General features: G+C 40.2%; 1 protein-coding gene across 5 annotated transcripts in view; it reads right to left on the bottom strand.

Annotated features, from left to right (window-relative positions):
* The window catches only part of zc3h18 (zinc finger CCCH-type containing 18), a 54,494-nt gene extending 29,368 nt beyond the window's left edge, over window positions 1–25,126 (bottom strand). For all 5 annotated transcript variants that reach the window (XM_056261161.1, XM_056261163.1, XM_056261162.1 and 2 more), the window contains exons 1-9: window positions 24,605–25,126; window positions 22,810–23,702; window positions 21,421–21,505; window positions 16,910–17,070; window positions 16,716–16,811; window positions 16,262–16,419; window positions 13,884–13,913; window positions 13,197–13,308; window positions 12,648–12,934 (exon numbers count right to left, since the gene is read on the bottom strand). In XM_056261161.1, coding sequence (XP_056117136.1) covers window positions 12,648–12,934; window positions 13,197–13,308; window positions 13,884–13,913; window positions 16,262–16,419; window positions 16,716–16,811; window positions 16,910–17,070; window positions 21,421–21,505; window positions 22,810–23,691 — 1,811 coding nt within the window. In that variant the 5' untranslated portion in view covers window positions 23,692–23,702; window positions 24,605–25,126. The remainder of the gene's footprint in view (window positions 1–12,647; window positions 12,935–13,196; window positions 13,309–13,883; window positions 13,914–16,261; window positions 16,420–16,715; window positions 16,812–16,909; window positions 17,071–21,420; window positions 21,506–22,809; window positions 23,703–24,604) is intronic.
* Window positions 25,127–25,327: the final 201 nt, after the last annotated feature.

Genomic DNA, 25,327 nt, shown 5'->3' with positions numbered 1-25,327 from the left:
GATAATCCACGGCTACCCATGCATTAAAGGATTTTAATGCACGACCTAGAGGCAACGCGTCGGTTGGTTCTTCGCCTCTACTTCGTGCATTAAAATTCTTTAATGCATGGCTAGCCGTGGATTATCCCTTACATATTAAATAGGGCTGCACGATTAATCGAACTTTAAATCACGATCACGATTTTGGCTTCCCACGATCAAATTCGCGTGATCGAGCGAGATTTTAAAATGCGTCACACCGTAGAGCTTAGTTTCTAGATGTAGACTCTTTCCCCTGGCGCCGGACTGGACAAAAGCGAAGCGAACTGCGCGAGCGAGACTGCGCGAGAGAGACCGAGTGTGTCCGAGAGCGCGCTTGACAGTGCGTGACAGAGACCAACGGTAGAGATCCACTTTTGCGACACGACAGTCGCGTGGTGTCGCGACGCCTCCCCACATTTATACTTTGATGGCCGTTCCTCAAGTTTACTGCTATGGGCGTGGTTTTGAGCCAGCGGCCAGTCTAGAACAGAGGACCTGCGAGAGACTTCCCCCCCGTCTCCATATGCTCTACTTCTATTGGATAGTCGCGTCGCGTTCAACGGAATTAATTTGCATTAAGATGGGCATCTGCCAGCTTTTTGACGCGCAGCATTTTTCCAAATGAAGCGCCGCCTTCCCGGGATGCTTTGTGGGCACGTTAAAGTTGCATGACGTCACCCATAGGAATAAAGGCTGATTTATACTTCTGTGTCGGACCTACGCCGGAGCCTCTACGCTATAGACTACGCGTTGGTTTTCATTTATACTTCTGCGCCGTTGTCCGCCTTGACGCGCAATTACGCATGCAGAGGAAGCATGTGAAACCCGGGGAGCGGTTCAAGCGGACCAATCACAGCGCTTGCGGTGCGCGTAGAATTGACGCGTTGTTACATTTTTGGAGAGGTGCACGTCAGGGTACGCGCGCTACACAGCCTATGACGTAGCTACGTCGGGAAGTCGACGCAGAAGTATAAATTGGGCTTAAAGCGGAGCGCGGCGCGACAGAAGTATTGCACGGACAAGTGGATCCGCACCCCAAGTGTGTCTGCGCACGAGCAACAGTGCATGAGAGAGACCGAGTGTGTGCAAGCATTAGTAAATTGCATTAGTAAATTGGTACATACATACTACATAGTAATATATTATTACTGTATAAGAGCATGGAAGTTCGATTAATGGACTCCAATAATCAGTACTACAAACGTCTTGTTTTGAACTATTGTTTAATAAAAAGAAATAATTCAAGCACATAAACTTTCATATGGAGGATTAAATAAGATTAAATTTATGCTAGGGCTGCAACAACGAATCGATTAAATCGATAAAAAATCGATTATTAAAAAAGTTGGCAACGAATTTCATAATCAATTCGTTGCGTCACGCGACTATCAATAAGTCGCGGAGATGTTTGAGTATAAAAAAAAAGTTGAGTTGAGCGCGGAGCAGAGCTATGAGGCGCCGGATTGGACACCACGCGCGAGAGAGACAGAGTGTGTCTGCGCGAGCGACAGTGCGCGAGAGAGACCGAGTGTGTCCGAGCATTAGTAAATTTGGTACATAGTAATATATAATTATTATATAAGAGGCATGGAAGTTCGATAAATGGACAACAATATAAATAAAAACAACAATTAATGTTTTTACCACTGACTGTGATTTGAATAAGATAGACAGAAGAAACACTTTCTTGTCTGTCCAAAGTACCACTACAAGGGAATAATTATTTTTTTCCAAAAATTCAGTGCTGCAAATTTTCATTCTTAACACTAACTGACTCAGAGAAACTTCACTATATCCTCGGAAAGGATGAGCTGCAAAATAGGCCTACCTTACACACCATGAGGTGGTCAATCCATTGTATTTGTTTTTTATATTATTTTATATTGTATTTATATTTTATATACATTGTATTTACAATTAATATTATGATAGTCTTTTGTGTGCATGTGCTTGTCAAATGTCAAACATTTTGTTAAAGATAATAACATATTTGACAAAAAACACAAAACAAAACTACTCAGTTACTCACGTAACCTCAGTTCCCTGAGTTAGGGAACGAGTATTGCGTAGCTATACGCAGTGGGGGAAACTCCTTTTCCTCGATTTACTGAAGCCTTTATGTAAAGCGCATTTGCAGCTGCACAGCTAGCACACTGAGCGTCTGGCTCGCTCATAGGCTGCGCTGCGGCAACTGCACATCCAATGGCGCGGGCGCCTCTGACGTGCGACCAATGAGATCACTCTGCGTCATACACGTCAGAGCCCGCCAAGGGGGCGTGACCTCAGTCTATAATAGTCCCCGAATTCGCCATTATAGCAGGTTTAACGACTGAAGCGACAACTTGCCATGTTACTATAGTGCGGCTGGCTACGCAATACTCGTTCCCTAACTCAGGGAACTGAGGTTACGTGAGTAACCGAGTAGTTCCCTTTCGAACGGTCACTTCGTATTGCGTAGCTATCCGCAGTGGGGACGCCATGCAAAACGCCGCACTGAGTAACTGGCTGCCACTGCAACTCAGGCCCCTGAGCATACAGAACAAGCCATAACCGCATAATTATGTATAAATAGACAAGACACCGTCAGGTCTAAAATAGTACATTTCAGTTAGAAATAACCCAACATACTACACCAATGAACCCAGACACTGTCGGGGTTATTAGTATATGAACATATAACCAGTCAAGTGGGTTTATATATGAAATTATAACCGGCCAAAGCGGGTTTTATATTTGTATGGAATATAACCGGCAAAGCGGGTTTTATATATGTCATATAACCGGTCAAAAGCGGGCTTTATATATATATGTAAATATAACCGGCAACAGCGGGTTTATGCATGAAATACAACCGGCCAGCAGCGGGTTTTGTATATATATATGAATGTGATATATGACAATATATGACAAGACCGGCCACCGACGGGTCTTAATCATACCGAAGGCACCTCGCCTGCAGGGAAGGCCCTTCCCTATTATAGAAACTCATAAATGTGGAAGGCGAGAACCAGCCGGCCACATCACATATATCACTAATGGGCATGCCAGATGACCAAGCCCATGACGAGGCCATACCTCTGGTCGTATGGCCTTGATACCTATAGGGCAAACTTCACCCACTACGGTATAAGCCATAGAAATAGCATCCACTATCCATCTAGACAGTCTTTGCTTAGTGACTGGATCCCCCTTGGATCTACCACCAAAGCAGACAAAAAGCTGCTCTGATTGTCTAAAAGACGCAGAACGCTTCCGATAGATTCTCAGCGCTCTGACAGGGCATAGAAGATTAACCTCTGCATCCTCTGCAGAAGGAGGGAGGGCTGATAATGTCACCACCTGTGCTCTGAACAGTGTTGAGAGCACTTTAGGAACGTAATCATGTCTGGGCTTGAGGATGACTCTGGAGTCATCTGGACCCAACTCCAAACATGCAGGGCTCACAGAGAGCGCCTGCAGAACTCCCACTTGCTTGATAGATGCCAACGCCATAAGGAGAGCGGTCTTCAGCGAGAGGGTTTTTAGATCAACCGATTAGGTCCCAAGGCGGCACAGACGGAGGTCTGGAGGGGTTCATTCTCCTCACACCTTCCAGGAATCTTACGACCAAGTCGGTTCTTCCCAGTGACTGGCCAGCCGTAAGAACATGATGTGCTGCTATGGCTGCCACATACACTTTGAGCGAGGACGGGGAGCGACCCGCGTCCAGCAGCTCCTGTAAGAATGAGAGAACCACAGATATCTCACATGACTCTGGGTCAGCCTGATTTTTCGAGCACCAGCAGGAAAAACCTGACAATTTTGAAGCATAGATATCTCGAAGCGAGTCAACGGGGCCCTGGCTTCAGATATAGTGCTTAAAACCTTCTCAGGAAGGTCCTTGGGTACCTGTTGAGGGGCCAAACGTGGAGGGCCCATAAATCGGGTCTCGGATGCCACAATGTCCCGTTCGCCTGTGTGAGGTCTTTCCTCAGTGGGACAGGCCATAGGATTGTGTCCGATAACTGAACCAGTTCCTGGGAACCACGGTCTGGTTTTCCAGAGAGGGGCCACCAGAAGGACTGGGCACCCGCTCTCTCTGACCCGTTTGATGACTTGTGGAATCATCGAGACGGGGGGGAAAGGCATAAAGGGGACGGTTGGGCCAGACATGGGCCAGCGCGTCCCTGTTCTTCGAAAAGAACAATTTGCAGTGAGTGTTGATTCTCGAGGCGAAAATCACCCCCTCGTGGTGCCAGTTCTGAGCCCGCCAGGGAATCAGGGTTGTTAAACAACCGTGATTCACCATAACGCGCAAGCTGCCTGACTGCCATGCATGAGTTGGCACACAGCGTTTCAGCCAATGCTGCATCGGGCGCATGCGCAGTAATCCCATGTGGAGTACTGGCGATGCTGCTGCCATGAGACCAAGCAGTTTTCTTCAGTGGCGCACGCTCGCACAATCTGAAAGTGCCTGCAAGCGCTCGCACTGAGAGCGCGCGCTCTGGTGTGAGTCGCGCTGTCATAGCTCTTGAGTCTAAAACAGTGCCCAGAAAGATCACGCTCTGGCTGGAGGTTAGTTGGCTTTTTGAAACATTGATTGTGAAACCCAGGCATTTTAGATGGCCGGGAATCAAATCCCTGTCAAATCCCTGTGAGCTAATAGCTCGATTCTCGACTGTGCCAGCACCAGCCAGTCGTCGAGATAATTTAAACGCACACACTCCCTGATGTCTCAGAGGAGAAAGCGCTGCATCCACACACTTCATGAATGTACGGGGTGCCAACGATAGACCGAACGGCAGAACGGTGTATTAATAAGCCTGGCCCTCGAAGGCGAATCTCAAGAATGGCCTGTGACGAGGATTTATTTGAATGTGAAAGTAAGCATCTTTCAGATCCATTGTGACAAACCAATCCCCCGGGCGCACTTGCGCAAGGATATGTTTGATAGTTAATGTTTTGAACGGCCGTCTCATGAAAGCTTTGTTCAAATGTCTCAAATTTAGAATGGGTCTGAGACCGCCGTCTTTTTTTTCCGGGATCAGAAAATAGCGGCTGTAAAAACCCATATGTTTTAGCACGGGGGGGACTAATTCTATCGCCCCTTTTGCTAATAGATTCTGTACTTCTGTGCGAAGCACGTGACCCACGTTGCTTCTCACCGAAGTCTCGAGAACCGCCTGAAATTTCGGGGGTCTGCGAGCGAATTGGAGCGAGTACCCTCGCTTTATAGTGTTTATGACCCAACTCGACAAATCGGAGATAGCTAGCCAGGCTAGAACCAGTGTGGCTAGGGCTTGACACACTGATTGGGGCTGGTCACCTAACGTAGGGGGACCTGATACCCTTATATTGTGATTTGTGCACACATTGAGTATTGGACTGACTGTACAAGCATTTGCGTGTGGGGAAGTCAATGTTACAACGGGGGAGGGGCCGCCTGATGAAGGGGGACCATGAACCCATGTGTTGTGCTTGTGAAACTGATAGCTAACATTTTGAACGGCCGTCTCATGAGAGCTTTGTTCAAATGTCTCAGGTCTAGAGTGGGTCTGAGGCCGCCGTCATTTTTCGGAATTAGAAAATAGCGGCTGTAAAAACCTGTATGTTTTAGCACAGGGGGGACTAATTCTATCGCCCCTTTTGCTAATGAATTATGTACATCGGTGCGAAGCATGTGACCCACGTTGCTTCTCACCTAAGTCTCGAGAACCGCATGAAACTTTGGGGGTCTGTGAGCGAATTGGAGCGAGTAGCCTCGCTTTATAGTGTTTATTATAACCCAACTCGACACATCGGGGATAGCTTGCCAGGCTATAACCCGTGTGGCTAGGGTTTGACACACTGACCGTGAACCCATGTGTTGTGCTCGTGTGCTTTATTTGGGTCGCCGTGAAAACGGCGTTTGTTTGTAAAGACGCGCTCACTGCTGCGGGCCTGTTTACAATAATAAAATCCCCAGCCGCCTGAACTTAACAGGGGGCTGTGGGAAGTTTTGCTGGCTTCTTTGAGGGTGGTCCGGCAAGCGCGGGACACGCGCCCTCTCTTTCCTTTGCGTGCTAGGACGACTCCGGCGGGAAGCGTTCGGCTAGCGTTGGGCATCAGCCGCAGGGCGGGGCTAAGAGGCCTGTTTCGCCGGCTTTGCTGGTCGGCGCCAGCTAGCACGGTTAGTTCTACTCGAGCTCGAGGTCCGCGACGGCCTGTGTTAGGATCCGAAGCATTTCAGCGTCGGAGTTAGTCCTGCCTCGCTGGGTCCGCCGGAGGAGACGAGGCCCGCCAGGTGGGGGGGGGGGGCTGATCTCCCTCGAACAGGACCGGAGATGACTGAGCTGGAGAGAGTGAAGCACGCGGGGACGTGGCCGGCGTGCGTTCACAAACGTCCGTGCTCTCTGGATGCCGTTGGCCGTCGGCTTCTTCCTCTGCTGTAAGTAGGGCCAGAGAAGGAAGCGCGGGTGACGCGGCGCCGCCGTCTCGAAGAGGTCGCAGCACGGAGATAGGCATGCACCCGCAGGCCGCACATCCGCCGACAGAGAGTGCATTCTCTGCGTGGTAGAGTCCCAGGCATGAAATGCAGCTCGCGTGTTCGTAGGCCTCGCTAAACACGAGGCATATGGAACAACGCTGGTACATATATAAACACATAATAAACAGATATTGAAAAGGATATCGCCGGATAGCCACAGGAGAGACCGCGTCAGGAGAAACACGGATGAGATGTGTAGTCTGCTGAACTGTAGCTCGCTCTGGCTGAAGGGCTTGTTCGACGGCAAAGGCTCAATAAATGGTCAGAGACATGAAGTTTGTCGCTGAAGGAGTAAAATCTGCTATAATGCCGAATTCGGGGACTATTATAGACTGAGGTCACGCCCCCTTGGCGGGCTCTGACGTGCGACCAATGAGATCACTCTGCGTCATACACGTCAGAGCCCGCCAAGGGGGCGTGCGCCGGCGCCATTGGATGTGCAGTTGCCGCAGCGCTTTCTATGAGCGAGCCAGACGCTCATGTTCTAGCTGTGCAGCTGCAAATGCGCTTTACATAAAGGCTTCAGTAAATCGAGGAAAAGGAGTTTCCCCCACTGCGCATAGCTACGCAATACGAAGTGACCGTTCGAAAGGGAACAAGTTTGTGATTGTCTGCATCTGTGAGTGTGTGCGTCTGTGAGTGTGAGAGTTTGTGAGCATGTGCGTCTGTGAGTGTAGTGTAGTAGAGAACAAGTTCTGACGTTCAAACAAATCCTGTTAAGTTTTCTGATTTGTATTTTTCTTTATTTTTTATAAATTTATTGTTCTGACAGCTCAGGTCCCTTTAAATACATATTTAAATACATATACATATTTTTGAGCACTTTATTTAAAAAAAGCATATGTAAAGCATACTTGTGTAAGTTTGTGTTAGTCCATTTTATTTTATTTTATTATTACTTTAACAGCTCAGGGATGTTCAAGGAGCAACTCGTTTGTGCACTTTCTGATTTTTTGCACGGTCAGTTCTGTTTTTGAATAAAGGGCTGGAAATTAATGCTTTTTTGTTTTCAGGTTTTTTTATCTGATTCACCGATTAATCGGAAAAATAATCGACAGATTAATCGATTACTAAAATAATCGTTAGTTGCAGCCCTAATTTATGCAGAAAGATTTCACAACTAATCACTGACACTGTACCACAACCAGGTTTTACGTTTCTTAAGCGTCAAATAACAATGACTCCATTAATCGAACTTCCATAGTGCATAGTTCTGCCTTGGCTTGAAATGTTCTCATTTGGTTACATTCTGTTATGGAATATTTGTTTTTTTATTGATTGTATATTTTGAGTTTTATTCACATCCATTATGCAGGTACAATGCAAGTTTATATTTTGCTTCCTAAAATATATTTACACAATGTAAAATGGAAAAATAGTGCCCTGTTGAAGTTTTGCTACATTTTCATTATTGTTTAATTTATTTGTATTTATTCTTTATAGGAGATGCAATGAATTTTAGTGAATAAGAGGACCTATTTTATGTTGATGCACATATTTGTACATTAGCAGGAATGTAACACAATATGGATGAAAGCAGTTATAATTAGCCTATGTGACAATACAATATGTTTTGTTTAAAATCAACAAATAATCGTGATAATTAATCGTGATCTCAATATTGATCAAAATAATCATGATTATCATTTTGGCCATAATCGTGCAGCCCTAATATTAAACCCGCAAGGCATAGATTTATTTAATTGAATCGCAGTCTTTGTGAATTCACAATAGCACTATGCTATAGTATGGTTTTAAAATGGTTAATACATCGTGCAGCCTTAGAAAACGTTGTAATAATTCATGGATTATCAACCTTGGAATGAGCCACTTCCAGTGTTTTGCCGGTTACTTAACATGGGTAAATTGCAATAGAGGCTATATTTATTTTAAATAGTAGCCTAGAAATCTAGACGCACCCTAGCGGCAGCGAAAATTATTTCGCAGCCAGTGTGGTCTAGCAACTCTCCATAGGCTTTTGAGCTGGAAAAACCAAAAACTGGTCAGGCCAATCACATCGTGTATAGAGTCGGCGGGCTTAACACAATGACGGCACAGTTCATGAGGTTCCGCGTGATTTCAATAGGTGATTTCCCTGCTACTTGAAAACAATGAAGATGCAGCGGTCTTTCGAATCGGCTTTGGCCGCGACTCTGGAGGACTTGGAGTTAAGAGAACGTCACTTAAGTCATTCTTAAAAAAGGAAGATGTGTTCGGATTTTTGCCGTCCTGATACGGCAAAAGTTTAATATATCAATTAGCTCCGCTGGTAGAAAAACGGATGGGACTCACTCATCCACAACCGTTCGTTGCTCTGGTTGGTTGTAGCGTTATCCTATTGCGTGCAGAGGGATTTTGAAAGGTAACCGTTTATCCCGCCCCTCGGATTGAGGCATGTCAATGGAGAGTTCCCAGACCTAACATCTTGATGTAGGTCTGGCATGCCAGGCTATTTAAATAGAGTACTCGAATTTAATCAAGGAATCATGACAGCCCTAATATATACACGCGTACATACACAATGATATACAATAATATATATTTTTTCAAATAAAAATATATATTATAAAAATATTTATTTATATATTATTATAAGATTTGTCTATGCATTTCATACAATGATAGGAGAAAGTATCTTAGCAATGAGAAATTACACAATTCAGTTTTAATGAACAAAATGTAGTGTGTGTGTGTTCAAGTTTTCACTTTCAAATAAGATCAGTGGAACTGAAACTCCATGTTTATAGACAGGGCCAAAAATAAATAAATGATAGTGAATTTTTTCAAGTTTCAAGCTAACCAAATTGTTACGTTCACACAAAATGGGGAGAGTTACATCAGTAACAAATTTCTGAAGTTTAGAAATTTGAGACACAACAGCATTCTTTGAAGTCAAACAAACTGGCTAGGTGTGAATCTCTTCCTACCCTGCCAGGTAAATGACTCTGTGCAAGTATCATGGGACAGATACATGCATTCCACAGTCTCCCACTGTGGAATTCTTTGTTGTGTGATCTTGTCTTAATTAGTGAAATGCGAAACTCTTTTTTTTTTTATTGAGGAAAAATGAGAGCTGACATGACGTAGAAGGTCAAAAGAGCAGCACTGGTGTGGCCATGAGATATGAATCTCCAGGAAATTTCCCATAAAGTGACCATAATCAAATATGCAATCTGAGTCTGTGGTTAAGTGAATACAGTGATAAAGAAATTGCTGTGAGGGGAAATAAACCCAACTTGAAAAGACTATTGTTATAATGTCAGGAAATGCCAGAAGAATTAGAATGTGTATTCAACTTACAACTGCAACAACAGTGCAAGTAATCTAATAGAAGAAAAGACACCCTGCAGTGCTTTCCATAAAGAATTAATATAAATGTTAATTCAGGCCAAAGCTGTGTTTAAAATTAAAGGGATAGTTCACTTTGAAATTCATTTTTGATATGTTTTAGCTTACCTCAAGGGCATCCAAGATGTAGGTGTCTTTGTTTCCGCAGTAGTTTCAATTTTGATATTTTTAGGTCAAACTGTTCTTGTCTGTCAGTCATATAATGCAGGTCTATGGGGTCCACCTCAAAGAGCACGCACAGAGAAGTCCAAATTAAACATGATTTAATGACTCATAAATGTAAGTACACATTGATGGCCAAAGACACGAAACGAGTGGTTTGTGTGAGAAAACGAACAGTATTTATATCGTTTTTACCTCTTGTAACGCACAGACCAAAGCACCCGCGCCCTCAGATCACTTGGACGTGGCTGTGGTTACAAGAGGTAAAAACGATATAAATACTGTTCGTTTTCTCACACAAACCGCTCGTTTCGTGTCTTAGGCCATCAATGTATACTTACATTTATGAGTCATTAAATCATGTTTAATTTGGACTTCTCTGTGCATGCTCTTTGAGGAAGTGACCATAGACCTGCATTATATGACTGACAGACAAGAACGGTTTGACCTAAAAATACCAAAATTTAAACTTCTGCGGAAACAAAGACACCTATATCTTGGATGCCCTTGAGGTAAGCTAAAACATACCAAAAATTAATTTCAAAGTGAACTATCGCTTTACGTGGTGCAACAACTCGATTTAGACACATGAATGAAAACTATGAATAGCACCAAATTAATAAAAAAAACAATATATTGGCCATGTTCTGTTTTCTATCATGCGGCATGCACAAATGTGATAACGTAAGATAAACGCAAGTGCACCAGGGTTCGGTAGAATCAAGTTGAGTGTGAAACCAGACAAAACCTACGGGGGGCACCGGGAACAATCGTGCTCAGACTCGGACCGCAGCAAATGTGCCCAGTGTGAAGCCCCCTAAGTATCAACTTGGTACCGAAGTACAAGTCCTTTTGACAACCCTATCAACATCGAGTCTGGTGCACATTAGTGTTGTCACGATACCAAAATTATTGTTTCGATACCGATACCAAGTCAAGAATTGCGATTTCGATACTTTTTCGATACTTTTCCTGAAAAGGGAGAAACACTCAAATATCATTGCTGTGCTTTATTTTAAAACTGGGACAACATTCCAATCATAACACACTAATAAATGAACATATGAACAGCAGATAGGCTATATTAACCATTTGAACAAAATATGAAAAATATAAAAAATTAATTAGAGCAGCATTATCTCAGTTATCATAAGAAACATAAGATTTTATCAATATCAATGCCACTGACGATTCTGCTTATCGATCCGATTCTTTAACGATTCTCTTATCGATTCATGATAGCACTGTGTGGAAAAAAGTAGTCATATGCTTTTTCGGGGGAAAAAAAAAAATTTTTTTTATTTGTATTATGTAATTTATGTATAAAATGAACTCTTATTACAAAGTGTTAACGATTAGTTATACACCGATTCAGACAGATCAGTTGTTTTAACCATTCATTAAAACGAATCGGTTCAAATGAGTCATTAGTTCGCGAATTGGACGTGTCATTATCGGACGTGTGCGCGTTGTGTGATTATCCAGGCGGTTAGGACATCCCACTGTCATCACAGAAAACATTTCATGACTGGATAGTTTTTTTCGTTTATTTAAAGTGTGGTTTATGTCAGCTGAATGTGCGGAACGATTCAGAGAATATAAGGCAACGTATTTTACCACAATTTACACCCAGCGGTAATTCAGGAAAAAAAAAAACTCCGAATGCTCCACATGAAACTTTAGTCTCCCGACCTTACCATCGTGTCGAATTATTTTGATTAATATGTGCGAGGGAGAGAGAGAGAGCAAGACAGCGCTTAGTTTTGAGACGGTGAAGCCTTGTTTATACTTTCGCCTGGCTCCGCAGAGAGAGAGTGCGCGCGCGCGACCGGGGCTCGCTCGCTCTCTCTCTCTCTCTGCTCGTTCAGTTCACGTGCCCTGTCACACGCGCATGAGGAGAAAAACACAGACGTCCATAGGGAGGCACTGGAAGCGTGCAGCACACACCAACATGCAATACTCTCTTACAAATCTGGAACGCGGTCATTCTTAGAAGTATCGATACTAATAAATTTAGGTATCGTGAAGTTTTTAATTTCCGAGTATCGCGATACTTTTGAAGTATCGGTGCACCGTGCAACACTAGTGCACATAGTAGCTTATTTGAAAAGAAACTTCTCGCTAGCCAGAAAAGAGACAATATGACCAACATGCAAAATAAGTATAACCACAGTTTGTCACACAATTAAATCTGAATTTGATCCTACCACAACAACAGACCAGCATACAAAAAGGGGATGCTTGCTGTTTAAAACAGCAGTCTCTGTGAATGATTGTATAGAAAACACCAAAGAAATTAGTGGAAGTGCATGTTGAATTTGTGGTCAGAATTTCCATCCATCCAAAAAGTAGTACCAAATGACCTTAAACGTTCCACTTACAAGATACAGGTATTACTACTAATTCAGGTACATTTATTGCACCAGACTTCAAAATACGACTAAAAACCTATATCCCAAAAAGATGCATAGCAGCCAGGCAATCAAACTGGAACAGGCAGATTTCATCAGTTTTGTGATTTTAAAGAGCAAATATGCATCAGACGTTTTTTTTATACCTCTTCGTTATTGGACTTTGTTCCATCTAAGACTGTAGGAAGCTTGGAACTGACCTGGGTGGCATGTTTGTGGGCGAACGTGGTTTGAGTGGCTTCTCCTTCTCATCCTTTTTCTCCCGTGGCTCTCTGGGAGGCCGCTCTCTTGGCCTTCCCTCCTTTTCGTCCCGTTTCAGACGATCTCTTTCCCATTCCTCCTTCCTTCGCCGGCTCTCTTTCTCCCGTTCCCGCTCTCTCTCCCTTTCCCGCTCTCTCTGCCTGCGCTCCCTCTCACGGTGGTCTCTCTCGTTCTCCCGTTCCCTCTCCCGGTGGCGCTCGCGTGGATCACGCTCCCGCTCTCGGTCCTGATGCACAAGAGAAAGAAAAAAAATCTCAGTTGTTCAGTAGTACAAAATAGAGGTACACAGCTCTCAGGGATACTTAATTCTGCTCAAATGCAGCACTGAATGGTTAACTATTTTTGTATTATACACAATTTTGGCATAATCATGCACACTGTAAATATTTAAAAGATAAGTCACTTCGCAATTTAGGTTTTATGCTAAAAGCCCTTTGGAAAAAAAATAACAAAAAACAAGTAAAACAGATAAACACTACATCACTCACAGGGTAGTACGGCAGTGGGGTCTCTGTGTACTGCACTCGGAAATTCTCATACTGGCCTCCTCGCCAAAAAGCTTCCATCTCATAATCGTAGTATGGGTCACCATAAGGATCACTACCACAGAAAAGGTTGTTAAAAATACAGTTGGGAAGAGTGATAAACTGGGTTTAAATGAATAGTGAGGGTAGGGGTGGGCAATATGACCAAAATCTTATGTCACGATATGAGTAATTTTATTTCACGATAACCATTATATATATATAAAATGTAATGAATGATTATTATTATATATATATATATATGATAACAATATAAATGTATATATATATATATATATATATATATATATCAGTACTCACGCGCTAAGAAGCGGCTCATGTGCGCGCATCTCTCAGAGATCGTACTGAAATGAGTTGTCTTTCACTGTTCATTGCGCTTCAACAGTTTAAAATCACCTTTATTTAAACCGCAATGCTTAAAAACGCTTGCAAACGATAAGGTTTTGTGACGGCGTACCACAGCAATGTCACATGAGTGTAACTGCGATAGAGACGATGGTCCAAATTCTCTACCGGTTAATCGTGTTTACCGGTATATTGCCCATCCCTAAGTGAGGGGGTACAAGTTAATATATAGTTAATATATATACAAATTGTATTGAAGGGAAGCATTTCATTTATAGTACTCACCCGTAAGCTGGATCTCTGAACTCAATATCACTGCAATGCAGAGAGAGAAAAAGGGTCAAAATTAGAGTACTTTTTTAATCAACAATAATTAAGTTAAAGCTCCAGTCCGTAACTTTTTTAAGTTAAAAATAATCCAAAATAATTATATTAAAAAAAACTTATTCTGCCAGTGGTCAAAACTATCTGCTTGCCATAGCTAGATTCAAAACGGTTAGCTTGTAATAATGATTTTAATTCCAGTGGTACTGGTGGGTTTCCGCGGGAAATTCGAGCATGTCTTTGCGTCATTACGTCACACCCGTACACATAAAGAAGGAGTTTCGGCTCCCTCGGCTATACTGCGCGTGACGAGATGTTTAGATGTATAGGCTTTTCTCGCAGCACTTTACATGATTAAACTTATGGCATCCAGGAAGATCCAAACAACAATCATCAGTGTCAACTGGAGATTCAGCAGTTATAAAACCCAAAAGACTTCGTACTTCGGATTTAAGGTGGCTAGAGAAAGAGAAAGAAACCGTCTCATGCGAACACAAGGATTTAAACATCGGCGGGGCTTTTGAAAAGTGCTTGAACTCCGTGTTTTGAAGGGGTTCAAAACGGAAGAAGAGACGGCTTTTTTCTGCTGAACAAGTAAGACATTTCAATAGTTCAATCGTGTAACAGTACGTTTTCTTAATTCACACAGTTATGGAGTTTCCTTTGTTGTGCCTTTCTCGTTTTGCTATTATGGAGAATATGAATTCTGAACTACACAGGTAACCATAAAACACATTAAATTTAACATTAGTCACGCAATGCTGATGTTGTTAACATGAATTTGAGAACAAAGTAGGCTATAATTTGCACGGTTGCTGTAAATCGCGTTGATTAAATCTAACGAAGCTTATCATGTCGAATGCTTTTTCCCCCTTAGTTGGTCAGAACAAAAATGGATGTTACTTACTTGTTCAGAAGACATTTTCTTATGAAAATTCTTATGTTGGTCAAACTTTCAAAAAGTGATTCTGTATGACAGTAGGCTATCCACACAGCGCGGTGACTGAGAGCAGCACTCGCCTCAAAGCACTGTGTTCATCCGCGCTGTTTCATGCCGATTTACAACCCACGTAAAGATAATAATTCCGCGAATCACTGCAGTTACAGATTTCGAACAGAGAGATGGCGACAAAGAGGAAAAGTTCCGGACTGGAGCTTTAAAATTTATATGAATATTTAAGGATCATTGTATATTTTAGGTGCAGTGATAGGCCATCATTTAGGACTTTTTCCATTTTGCCATTTGAGAATGAATGAGCAAAACAATAGTTTTAGATGGTACCCATTACTATTTAACAAACTACCCACATTTGAAATTAAAGGCTTAGTTTATTACCCCAAAATGAAAAAAATGTCATCGCTCACTCACCCTCGTCATGTCATTCCAAACCCGTAAGACTTTCGTTCAACTTCGAATCAAAAATGCAGATATTTTAAATGAAATCTGAGAGATTTTTTGTCCCCTCATTGAGTCTACGCAGTTACCACTTTGTCGCTTAAAGAGATCGTCAAACTAATCCATATGAACAGAGTGGTTTAGTAAAGTTTCTGAAGAGATTTGATCACTTTATATGATGAACAGATTTAATTTATGCTTTTATTTACATTTAAACATTGATCAGCGAACATAAACAGAAGATCAACCGCACTCGCTGGATGTGTAAGAAACAAACCTCATTGGTTCTTGCAGAAGCTCAAACGGCTGCGTAACACGAGAATGAACCTCAATGGTTCTCGCACATCAAGCGAACATGCTTGTGCATCCGTTTACCATATCTGATGTGTGCGTTGATAAATGTTTGTGTGAATAAAAGCCTAAATTAAATCTGTTCGTCATAAAAAGCAATCGTGTCTCTTAGAAAACTTTAACCAAACTCCTCAATTCCGATGGATTAGTTTTACAATCTCTATGAACTTTTTTGAAGCGTCAAAGTTGTAGTTGTGTGGACTGTGTGTGTGAAATTTGTGCAGAAATTTCTCAGATTTCATTAAAAAATATCTTCATTTGTGTTTCGAAGATGAATGAAAGTCTTACGGGTTTGGAACGACATGAGGGTGAGTAAATGATTACAGAATTTTCATGCCTTTAAAGCAGCAGCAGAAACTTATGGTAACGCTTCCTTTTACAGTACAGTACTTAAGTGTACTTACAGTGTACTTACCTAGAAAGTACTGGCTAATATAAGGTAATATATTAATATAAACTTAATATAATAAGTACATAGTATGTACATGAGTAACAGGACTGTAAAAGGAAGCGTTACCAAACTTATCAGTGACCAAAGATAAGTGGAAGAGATCACACTCTAATAAGCTACCGATAAGTTATTGTTTCTTACCCAGCTTCTCTGATCTCTCTGGTTATACGATATCCACGTTCCCGGAAGAAGTCGTTTTCTTTGTCAAAGTCTCGATCATCTTCACCTATGGTTACGGTAAAACGTTTTTCCTCGAAATCTGGTTCCTGCTCTTTACGGATGGTGGCTTTCTTCAACACCTAAAGGGAAAGCAGAGTTTTTTTGAGTTGGAATCTTACAATGTCTTCCTTAATATAATGTATTTTGATACTCAGGCTATGCTAAGTATAATACTTTCATTATGTTATCTCAGTTACAAAGCTGACACTTATTGTGATCACAAAACCATTGCAGAACACACTAAAGACTCATTTGAATGGAGTTATAATAGTACTAATATAATATTACTTAATTTAAAAAGGTTTTAAATTTCTAGGTGACTCAAAAAGGACCAAAAAAAAAAATAAAAAAAGAAGTAAGATGGTGAAAACCGTACCTCTTTGGCATGTCTAAGACCTCTTTCCCAGGCGCTCTCCACCGGAGGATCTAGAGGCGGCGGAGGGGGAGGCAACTCTTCTGCGGCAGGGGTTCCCTGAAAGAAATGAAGATTCAAATGTTGAGTTGAAAATTAAACAATTTCAATTCAAGAAGAAACAAAATAGTTGAAAACGAATTAAAAAGGATGCATACCCAGGGGTTAGCAGGCATGAGGGGGTGAGGTCCTCCTCCTCCTCCTCCAGGAGGAGCTCCGTTAGGAGAGAAGGGGTCTGGCTTGGAGATGAGGGAGTAATTGCCTTTATCATTGACTCCTGGATGGATGAACCTACAGATCATGCCCCATGTGCAGTTACCTGTCAGAGACCAGAGAGAAGCCATTATGATATTTAAATATATTGAGCAGGCCATGAAGGTACAAAAAGGCATCAAGTGGAATGATATTTAAAAATATATATATATATTATATGATAATATTATGCCCCTAAACCTCAAGATATCAGGGGAAAAATGCCCCTGTATGAGCTGTCGCCTCATATTTATATCATATGATACAGTTAAGCAATCTCACATGCGTAAAGATTGCACACGAGTGCTTATTTTATGATGAATAGCATATGTGCAAATGTGACATTGATTTTATACAAAAGTTAAATTAATAAGTTAATAGTGTAATATTTTAGACAAATATTTTGCTCAATTGACCCTTCGCTAAGCCACACCCGAAAACCGCCACTGGCCAATCGTGGCTTAGCAACCGTAACTAGGCGCGGAAGGTCTGTCAAGCTTTCGAGCGAGGGAAACATGCCGACGCGTCGTGCGTATGGATTGTGCAAATCTGATACCCGGTTTTCTAAAAGTTTGGACGGTGGGGTGGCATTTTTTCTCTTCCCGAAACCTAAAAGCCAAAGGGGAGAAATCCCGGGCGTGGATCAAGCAGTGTGGAGACCCATTCACAACTAAAGGTCGACAGGATTAACAAAAAAAAAAAAAACGCCTATTGCTTGGAAATAATGGCGGTTCTTTGTTCATGCATATATTTGAACGTAAAATAAGACGATTAAAGGCAAGACGGAGGCTCACTGACATACTTTAAAATATGTTTCAGCATTGTGTTAATCGACGGCGGACGGCCTACTAACGTTAACTTTACCCCTGTAACTTTACCCCAATCCGATCGCGGCTCGCGGTTAGATTGATGGATAAGCTGTTTGATTTGTCATTATTAGATTATTTTCACATTTCACTTACTCTGCTGTGCATGAACATAGCTGTTCAATTTGTGTTTCCCATTTGAATGGTCTGCTAAGGAGGCGGCTGCTGCTTGCGCTGGGACCTAACGTTATAGGCTTTAGCTTCAATTTTGATGAAATTATTCTCTAATCGGTAGCATATTATGTCGTGGATATATCCCTCGAATGCATACTGCTGTCCCTTTTGTCTTGCTCTCTCAGATATTTCACTTGTTCGCCAAAAATGACTAAATATCTCCTTGGGAATGTCTGACACCGGTGCATTCACACTGTAATAGACGTGGCAGCCGCGAAAGCTTGACAGGCGTAGCAACAGTAACTAAGGAGGGCGGGGCTTAGCGAAGGGTCAATTGTGCCAACAAAAATATTACCTTTAAAACCAGAGCAGAACTGTTGTGCATCTCCTAGCAATACACAGCAGTGTTTCGTTACTGAATGAATCCGCGTTTTGAGTTAATCGGTGAACCAATGATTCAATGGCCGATTCATAAAGAGAGCCATTTACTTCATTCCTGAATGAACCAGCCATTTGAACAAATTGAATAAATGAATGAATGAATGGACTCAATGACATTTACCACCATCTACTGGTAGTTTTAGTTTCTTAGTTAGAGTAATTTCATTAAAAAAATAATTTCATATTATAGGGATTTTCCCCACCCAAAATTACAATTGTTTATTTACATTTACTTAACCTCATGTAATTTCAAACCTGTATGACTTTCTTTTGCAGAACATAAAAATGAAAAGAGAAAGAAAATACATTCCTTTCTTTATTATCAACAACATAAAGTGCATTCAATATTACAGATAATGTATAATTATGAAAGAAATTATGAGTATAATGAAAATATTACATAATAAAATTGTTTTATAAAAAAAAAAAAAAAAAAAAAAATCGAAATAAAACACTTGCTAAAAACAATATAAAAATATTTTGTTTACCTGCGTGTCATGTAACTATTAACCTACATCAGTGAACCATGAACTTTATTCTATTAATTATTATTATTGACCTAACTTATTAACTTTAAATCTCAGGGGCTACTTTTTATATATACATTAATATTTTAGGTCAAAGAGGTTCAGCTGATAAAAAAGCTGGGAAATCCCTGCATTTCATGTACATTTGAAATAACATGAATTTGTACATTGTGTTTAAAAGACAAAAGGTTTCCAAAGACAGTAATACATGGTTAAATTATTCACTGAGTGATCACATGATAATTAATGTGTTTGTCAGGAGCTGATTACATATGTAATGTTTAAATGTTGAAAAAACACTTAAAAGTGAAATGATTTCTGTAAATCCAGTGATCAAATGCTGTGGGTCTGAATGTATTTAAGCAGTAGGCTTTTTAGAAAGTATCATTTAAAAGATAAAAATGTAGTGGTAGTAGATTACAAATGAAGTAGATTTTTGCTGATTCCAATTTTCCTTTTAAGAATTATAATTGAAAGCATATACAAACAAAAATCTACTTTTCTTCAATGCATAATTGTATTCTCATAGAAAAACAAGTAAAATTCCAGTAATAAAATAAGAACAAATAAACAAATTGCAAACAACAGCACAAATAAATGCAATTTAATAAAGAAATATGAAATAAAATCGGCTTTAAGTTAAAGTTAGACAGTAGATTAGTATTCTCGGGTAAGAAATACTACAGAATTTGAAGTAATCAAATGTAAAATAACACTGTATTTAATTTTTACAATGAATGAACTATCCAGTCAGATTAATGCTTAATTACAAAAGTTATTCAGTCAAGAGCAGCGAGTGATTTTCTGTGTCTTTTGTTCTTTGATTAACCTGATAGACAGCAGCAGGAATATTAGGCTGCTGTCACTTTAAGTATGCGTTTTCTCTCAACTATTTACGTTCCAAAACTAACTGTTTAACTGAAAACTGAATACTTGCCAAAATGGGCATTTTGACATAATTTGGTGTGAATTTGACCATTTAAGCGCATAACCACTCATTTTAGTACTTGCAACTCACTGTTTGAAAGACGGCTTTATGTGCGCGCCCCTTATATAGATCAGTGGTGGGTACACTTTTGGTGTGAGAGCGAAACCTGCGGAAATTAGAAAAAAAATATGCACAATACAAGCACTATTTAACTGGAGCGAATGAGACAAGTGAGTGAGAGAGGGCGGCTGTGTCTCACTTCGCCTAGGGTTTAAAGAGAATGGGAAGTTCTGTGGGCGAAAATGCCTTGTTGATGTCAGAGGAGAATGACCTGACTGGTTCGAGCTGATAGAGAAGCAACAGTAACTCAAATAATCACTCGTAACAACTGAGGTCTGCTGAAGAGCATCTCTGAACGCACAAACCATCGAACCTTGAAGCAGATGGACTACAGCAGCAGAACAACACAATCCTGTCAGATAAGAACCAGAAACTGAGGCTTCAATTCACACGGGCTCAGAAAAATCAGACAATAGAAGATTAGAAAAAACATTGCCTGATCTTATGTGGCTCAATTTGTGCGCCATTCAGATGGTAGGGTCAGAATTTGGTGTAAACAACATGAAAGCATGAATCCATCCTGCCTTGGCCTCTCCAATAGAGCAACTTTGAGATGTAGTGGAACGGGAGATTCACATCATGGATGTGAAGCAGACAAATCTGCAGCAACTGCGTGATGTATTCATGTCAATATAGACCAAAATCTCTGAGGAATGTTTCAACCACCTTGTTAAATCTATGCCGAAATGAATTAAGGCAGTTCTGAAGGCAAAAGGGGGTCCAGCCCAGTACTAGCAAGGTATGCCAAATAAAGTGACCAGTGAGTATGAGTGTGTGTGTCTAACCTATATTTTGGTGACAAATTTGTACCCAAAAGTGACCAAAACCTGACAAAATCTCCAAAAACCTCCCTTTAGTGTCATCCTCATTTGTAAATCTGGTATAAAAATAAAGTAATTAAAGTTTTTTTTTTTTAAATGTAAAAATGCAGAAAGTTTTGTGTGATGGTTAGGTTTAGTGTAAGGGGATAGAATATACAGTTTGAACAGTATAAAGACCATTACGTCTATGGAATGTCCCCATTTAGATAGCTAAGTAATGGTGTGTGTGTGTGGTTTCATACTTTTTAAATAATTTAATTAATTTATCACGTTAACATCAAAACCACCTGCTGGTTTGCAGGATTTGCTCTGAAGATACATTTGCTCATGGGAAAGATAATGTATTCAATTGCTCCCCCTACTGTTGTAATTTGGGCATGGACATAATAACAAACTAAATGCAAATGACATGCATATCAAACTTGAAAAACTTTCCTTGATGATAACAGACTTTCCATTTATTACCTATTATAAAAAATACAATAAAAACTCAGACTACAAAGTACGTACGTTAAAGTTAGTTCAGATATCAGCTGAATCATTACATTTAGAAATGCTGTATTAGAAGATGTATAACCATTCAAACGAATGAAGAACTACCTTTCATGAAAAACCTGCAGATAGGTCGGGGTCGGATCTTTCTGTCCATGGGGTCCTTAACCTCCCCTTCTTCAAGGTCATCATCCTGAAATTAACAGGAAAAACATCTATTACAGCAATTAATAATGACTGGTTATTGATGTTATTGTTTTAATCCAAATCAAGGGCAAGTAATTTACTCTACCATTCAAAAGTTTGGGGTCAGTAAGATTTCTTAATAAGAAATTACTCAGCAAGGATGCATAAAATGTATCAAAAATTACAGTAAAGACTTGTTCAGTGTTACAAAAGATTCCTATTTCAAATAGCCTACCGGTAAATCCTATTCTACAATATTTTCATAAAAGAATCCTAAAAAGGTATCACAGTTTACAAAAAAAATATTAAGCAGCACAACATTGATAAATAATAAGAAATGTTCTTGAATTCAACATATTAGACTGATCATATTAGGATCATGTGACACTGAAGAAGACTGGAGTAATGGTGCTGTTCCTTTGCCATTTCAGGAATAAATTACATTTTAAAATATATTAAAACAGAAAACAGTTAGTTTTAATTGAAATAATATTTCTCAACATTGATGTTTTAAATGGATAATGAATTAATAGAGCCATGGTGACTTTTTTCAAGAACATAAAATAATCTGACTGCCTCCAAACTTTTGAATGGTAGTGTATATATATATTTTATTTACATATTATAATTAGTCTATTAGGTGATCAATTAACATTGAGAGATTAAGTATTTTCTGATTTAGCAGCGTCATTTATTTTGATTAAAAAAAGTTTTAAAAAAAGATCTGTTCCCTCTACTGTTATGGCCTGGCCAAACAATCACAAAAAAAAATCTATACATTATGTAAAGCTAACTTCCACAAATGTTGCATAAAAACTAACAACTCAGGCTACTAAGAAAGGATAGAAATGTTTAATTGGGGCTGTCAAACGATTACTCGCGATTAATCGCATCCAAAATAAAAGTTTGTGTTTACATAATATATGTGTGTGTACTGTGTATAATTATTTTTAATACATAAATACCCACACATGCATGTGTATTTAAGAAATATTTGCATGTATATACTGTATATAGACTGAATGTAGCCTATATATAATGTATATTTTATATAAATAAAAACATTTTATATATAAATAACATTTTTCTTAAATATATACATGTGTGCATTTATATACAAAATAATTATACACAGTACACACACATATATTATGTAAACACAAACTTTTATTTTGGATGCGATTAATTGTGATTAATCGTTTGACAGCCCTATGTTTAATCATGAAACCATTAAAACTGTCACAAATGGCTCAGCAGTAGTTAACTGAGATTGAACAGCTCCAAAATCACAAATTATTTAAAAATACTTACATCTATCTCTCCCTCATCAATCTCTCCATCATCTTCCTCTTTCTTTTTATCCCGGAAAGAATCTCTCCTGCCTCTTTCCCGTGAGTCTTCCCTTGAGTTTCTCAGTGGTGTGTCTTTATCTGGAGGCAGAATTGGTTTTCTTTCCTTTTTCTTCCGTCTCTTCTCCTCTTCTTCATCATCCTCTTCCTCGTCTTCTCCATCCTCCCCAGCTGGACCCTTCTCTGCATCGTCCTCCTCAGGAGCAGCAGCGCTAATCTCTTCTGGAACCTCCTCGTCATAATCCAGCTCATGTTCATCCAGATCTCTGGACACAGAAGATTCGTCCTTCAAATCACTCACTACCATCGCCGCCCTCCTTCGCCTCCTCCTCTCTTCTTCCTCATCATCCTCCTCTTCCTCAAGCTCTGGACGGCCAGGCTTGGTGTTTGACTCATCCTCCTCGTCTCGTTCCTCCTCCGCCGGGGTGAAAGGTAGCTCGTGTTCTGGGCCCGGTGAGTCAGGATCCGGTGATCTTGGCGTCTCAAGGATTTCTTCCTCTTCCTCCTCCAGGATAGCATTCCGCCTGCTTCCTCGGACCGTCAAACCAAGGTTTTGTTGGTGGACATCTTCCCTCTCCTCCCGGTCAATCTTGTAGTCTTCCAGGTCTGAAATATCCTCTGGATCTTCTCCACCAGTAGCTACTCTGTCTCCATCCTCAAAATCTGAGTCTCCTCCTCCACCCTGTGCTTCATTTTCATCATCATTCAAGAGCTCACTGTCTGACACTCCCTTGTCTACTTCTGCTGGGGACTCAGGCGACTCCAGCAGCTCGTTGTCAGAGAGACCCTTCTCTTCCTCCTCGGGAGATTGTGGGGACTGGGTGGGGCTCTCAGGCGTATCCATCAGCAAGAACTCTGAAGCAGACATTCAATGAAAGCCAGACAGTTAAGTCAACAAAAATAAACTTATTCGACATTCAAAACAGACGATTTCCTTCAACCCTCAGAAACCCTCTATAGCAGAATTACAACACTTGCTGCAATAATATCTAACATATTTGTGGATATATACATAATACAATGAACTGTACCACAGCAACAGTTTGGACAAGAACACAACAAGAGGCTTTGCTTACTGACACTACTGAAAACACTTTTAAAACAACTTTAGTAAATACATATTTGGCATGTTTTTAAAAAAAAGAATATTACTTCATTATATTCAATAATAAATTCCATGAAAACATAACATTTAAATTCAATGTCTAAAAAAAATATGCTTTAAAAATTATTTTAAAACCAGTTAGCTGCTAAAACTCATCTTACTAACAAATAAACAGGCAAAAATAACGTAAGTGTTAATGTCTATCTGGCGGTTGACTTGATACTAAATATAAAACAATTATAAATATTACTATTATCAACATATCAAGAAACTTAAAAATATTTTTTTAAATGAGCTATCAATTGTAAAATTACTAAAGAATAAGCTTTACTGTTATAGATACTGTTAAAGATATCTTATATACTAAACTGCCATACATTTTTGAATGACAGTAGTGGCTGGCTAACACAAAGTTAAGTTAATATCAGTGTTATTTAGGTGAAAAATATAGTTACCATGATCATTTTATGCAATGGTAGTCCTGAATAAATGTAGCTCTTATTAAACGAATTAATTACCTTACTAGTTCTTCCATCATAACACCTCTATATTAGCCTGCTAACGTAAAATAGCTTAAACGCATTCAAACTTTAAAAATCAACTTTCCATACCACACAAAGGCCAATCATTGAATCATCTGGAACTTGTTTACCTTTTTAGATTTAAGGCAATGGATTCATGAAAGGGAGACCGACACATGTCTTACTAGCCGCTTTATCTTTAACGGGAGAACTCGTTGATGGCGATGCGGCTAACAGGCCCGAATCCTGCCCGCACACTAGAAAACGACACCTTTTCCGACATTTCCCGAACGACCGCGTCGCTTAAATGCCGAGACTCGTGCTTAAATAACACATACGTAACTTTCTAAATCTAAATTCGCGAGTTACAGCGTTGCACAATGTTTCTTCGATGCGCACTGGCTAAAATCTCATGCAACAATAAAGCGTTCCCTCCTGCACAACACACGGACATCGCGTATTAAAACACATTCGGTCACCTTTCAAACCAGTCTCGAGAGACAGGGTCTCAGTGTAGGGAGTCACCCGGTCTCTTTCCTTGGGGTGACTGTGCTCAAAAAATGAACGATCTGTCTGGGGTTCTTATTTTTCTCTACCGGAGAAATTCATAAACCCTGCACGACACAGTGAGAGCGGCCATTACCAAGACGTCATTAAAGCTCGACAAGATGATTCTTTGAATAGAACACAATTCAAAAAGAAGTAACAGACATTATTATAGGAAGACATTATTATTAATTATTGCATAGAAACAATGAAAAAGAAACACATTAAGTACACAATACATAAATATACTGAGGCGTAATAGCATACATACAGGAACAAATATTACATAAAAAGTTATAAAAAATAAA

Source organism: Rhinichthys klamathensis, unplaced genomic scaffold, assembly GCF_029890125.1.
Source record: "Rhinichthys klamathensis goyatoka isolate OS25496 unplaced genomic scaffold, OSU_Roscu_1.1 h1tg000181l_1, whole genome shotgun sequence".
In the NCBI taxonomy this organism is placed as follows: domain Eukaryota; kingdom Metazoa; phylum Chordata; class Actinopteri; order Cypriniformes; family Leuciscidae; genus Rhinichthys; species Rhinichthys klamathensis.
The sequence above is the reverse complement of the archived record's forward strand: the minus strand, read 5'-3'. Positions and strand labels throughout refer to the sequence as shown.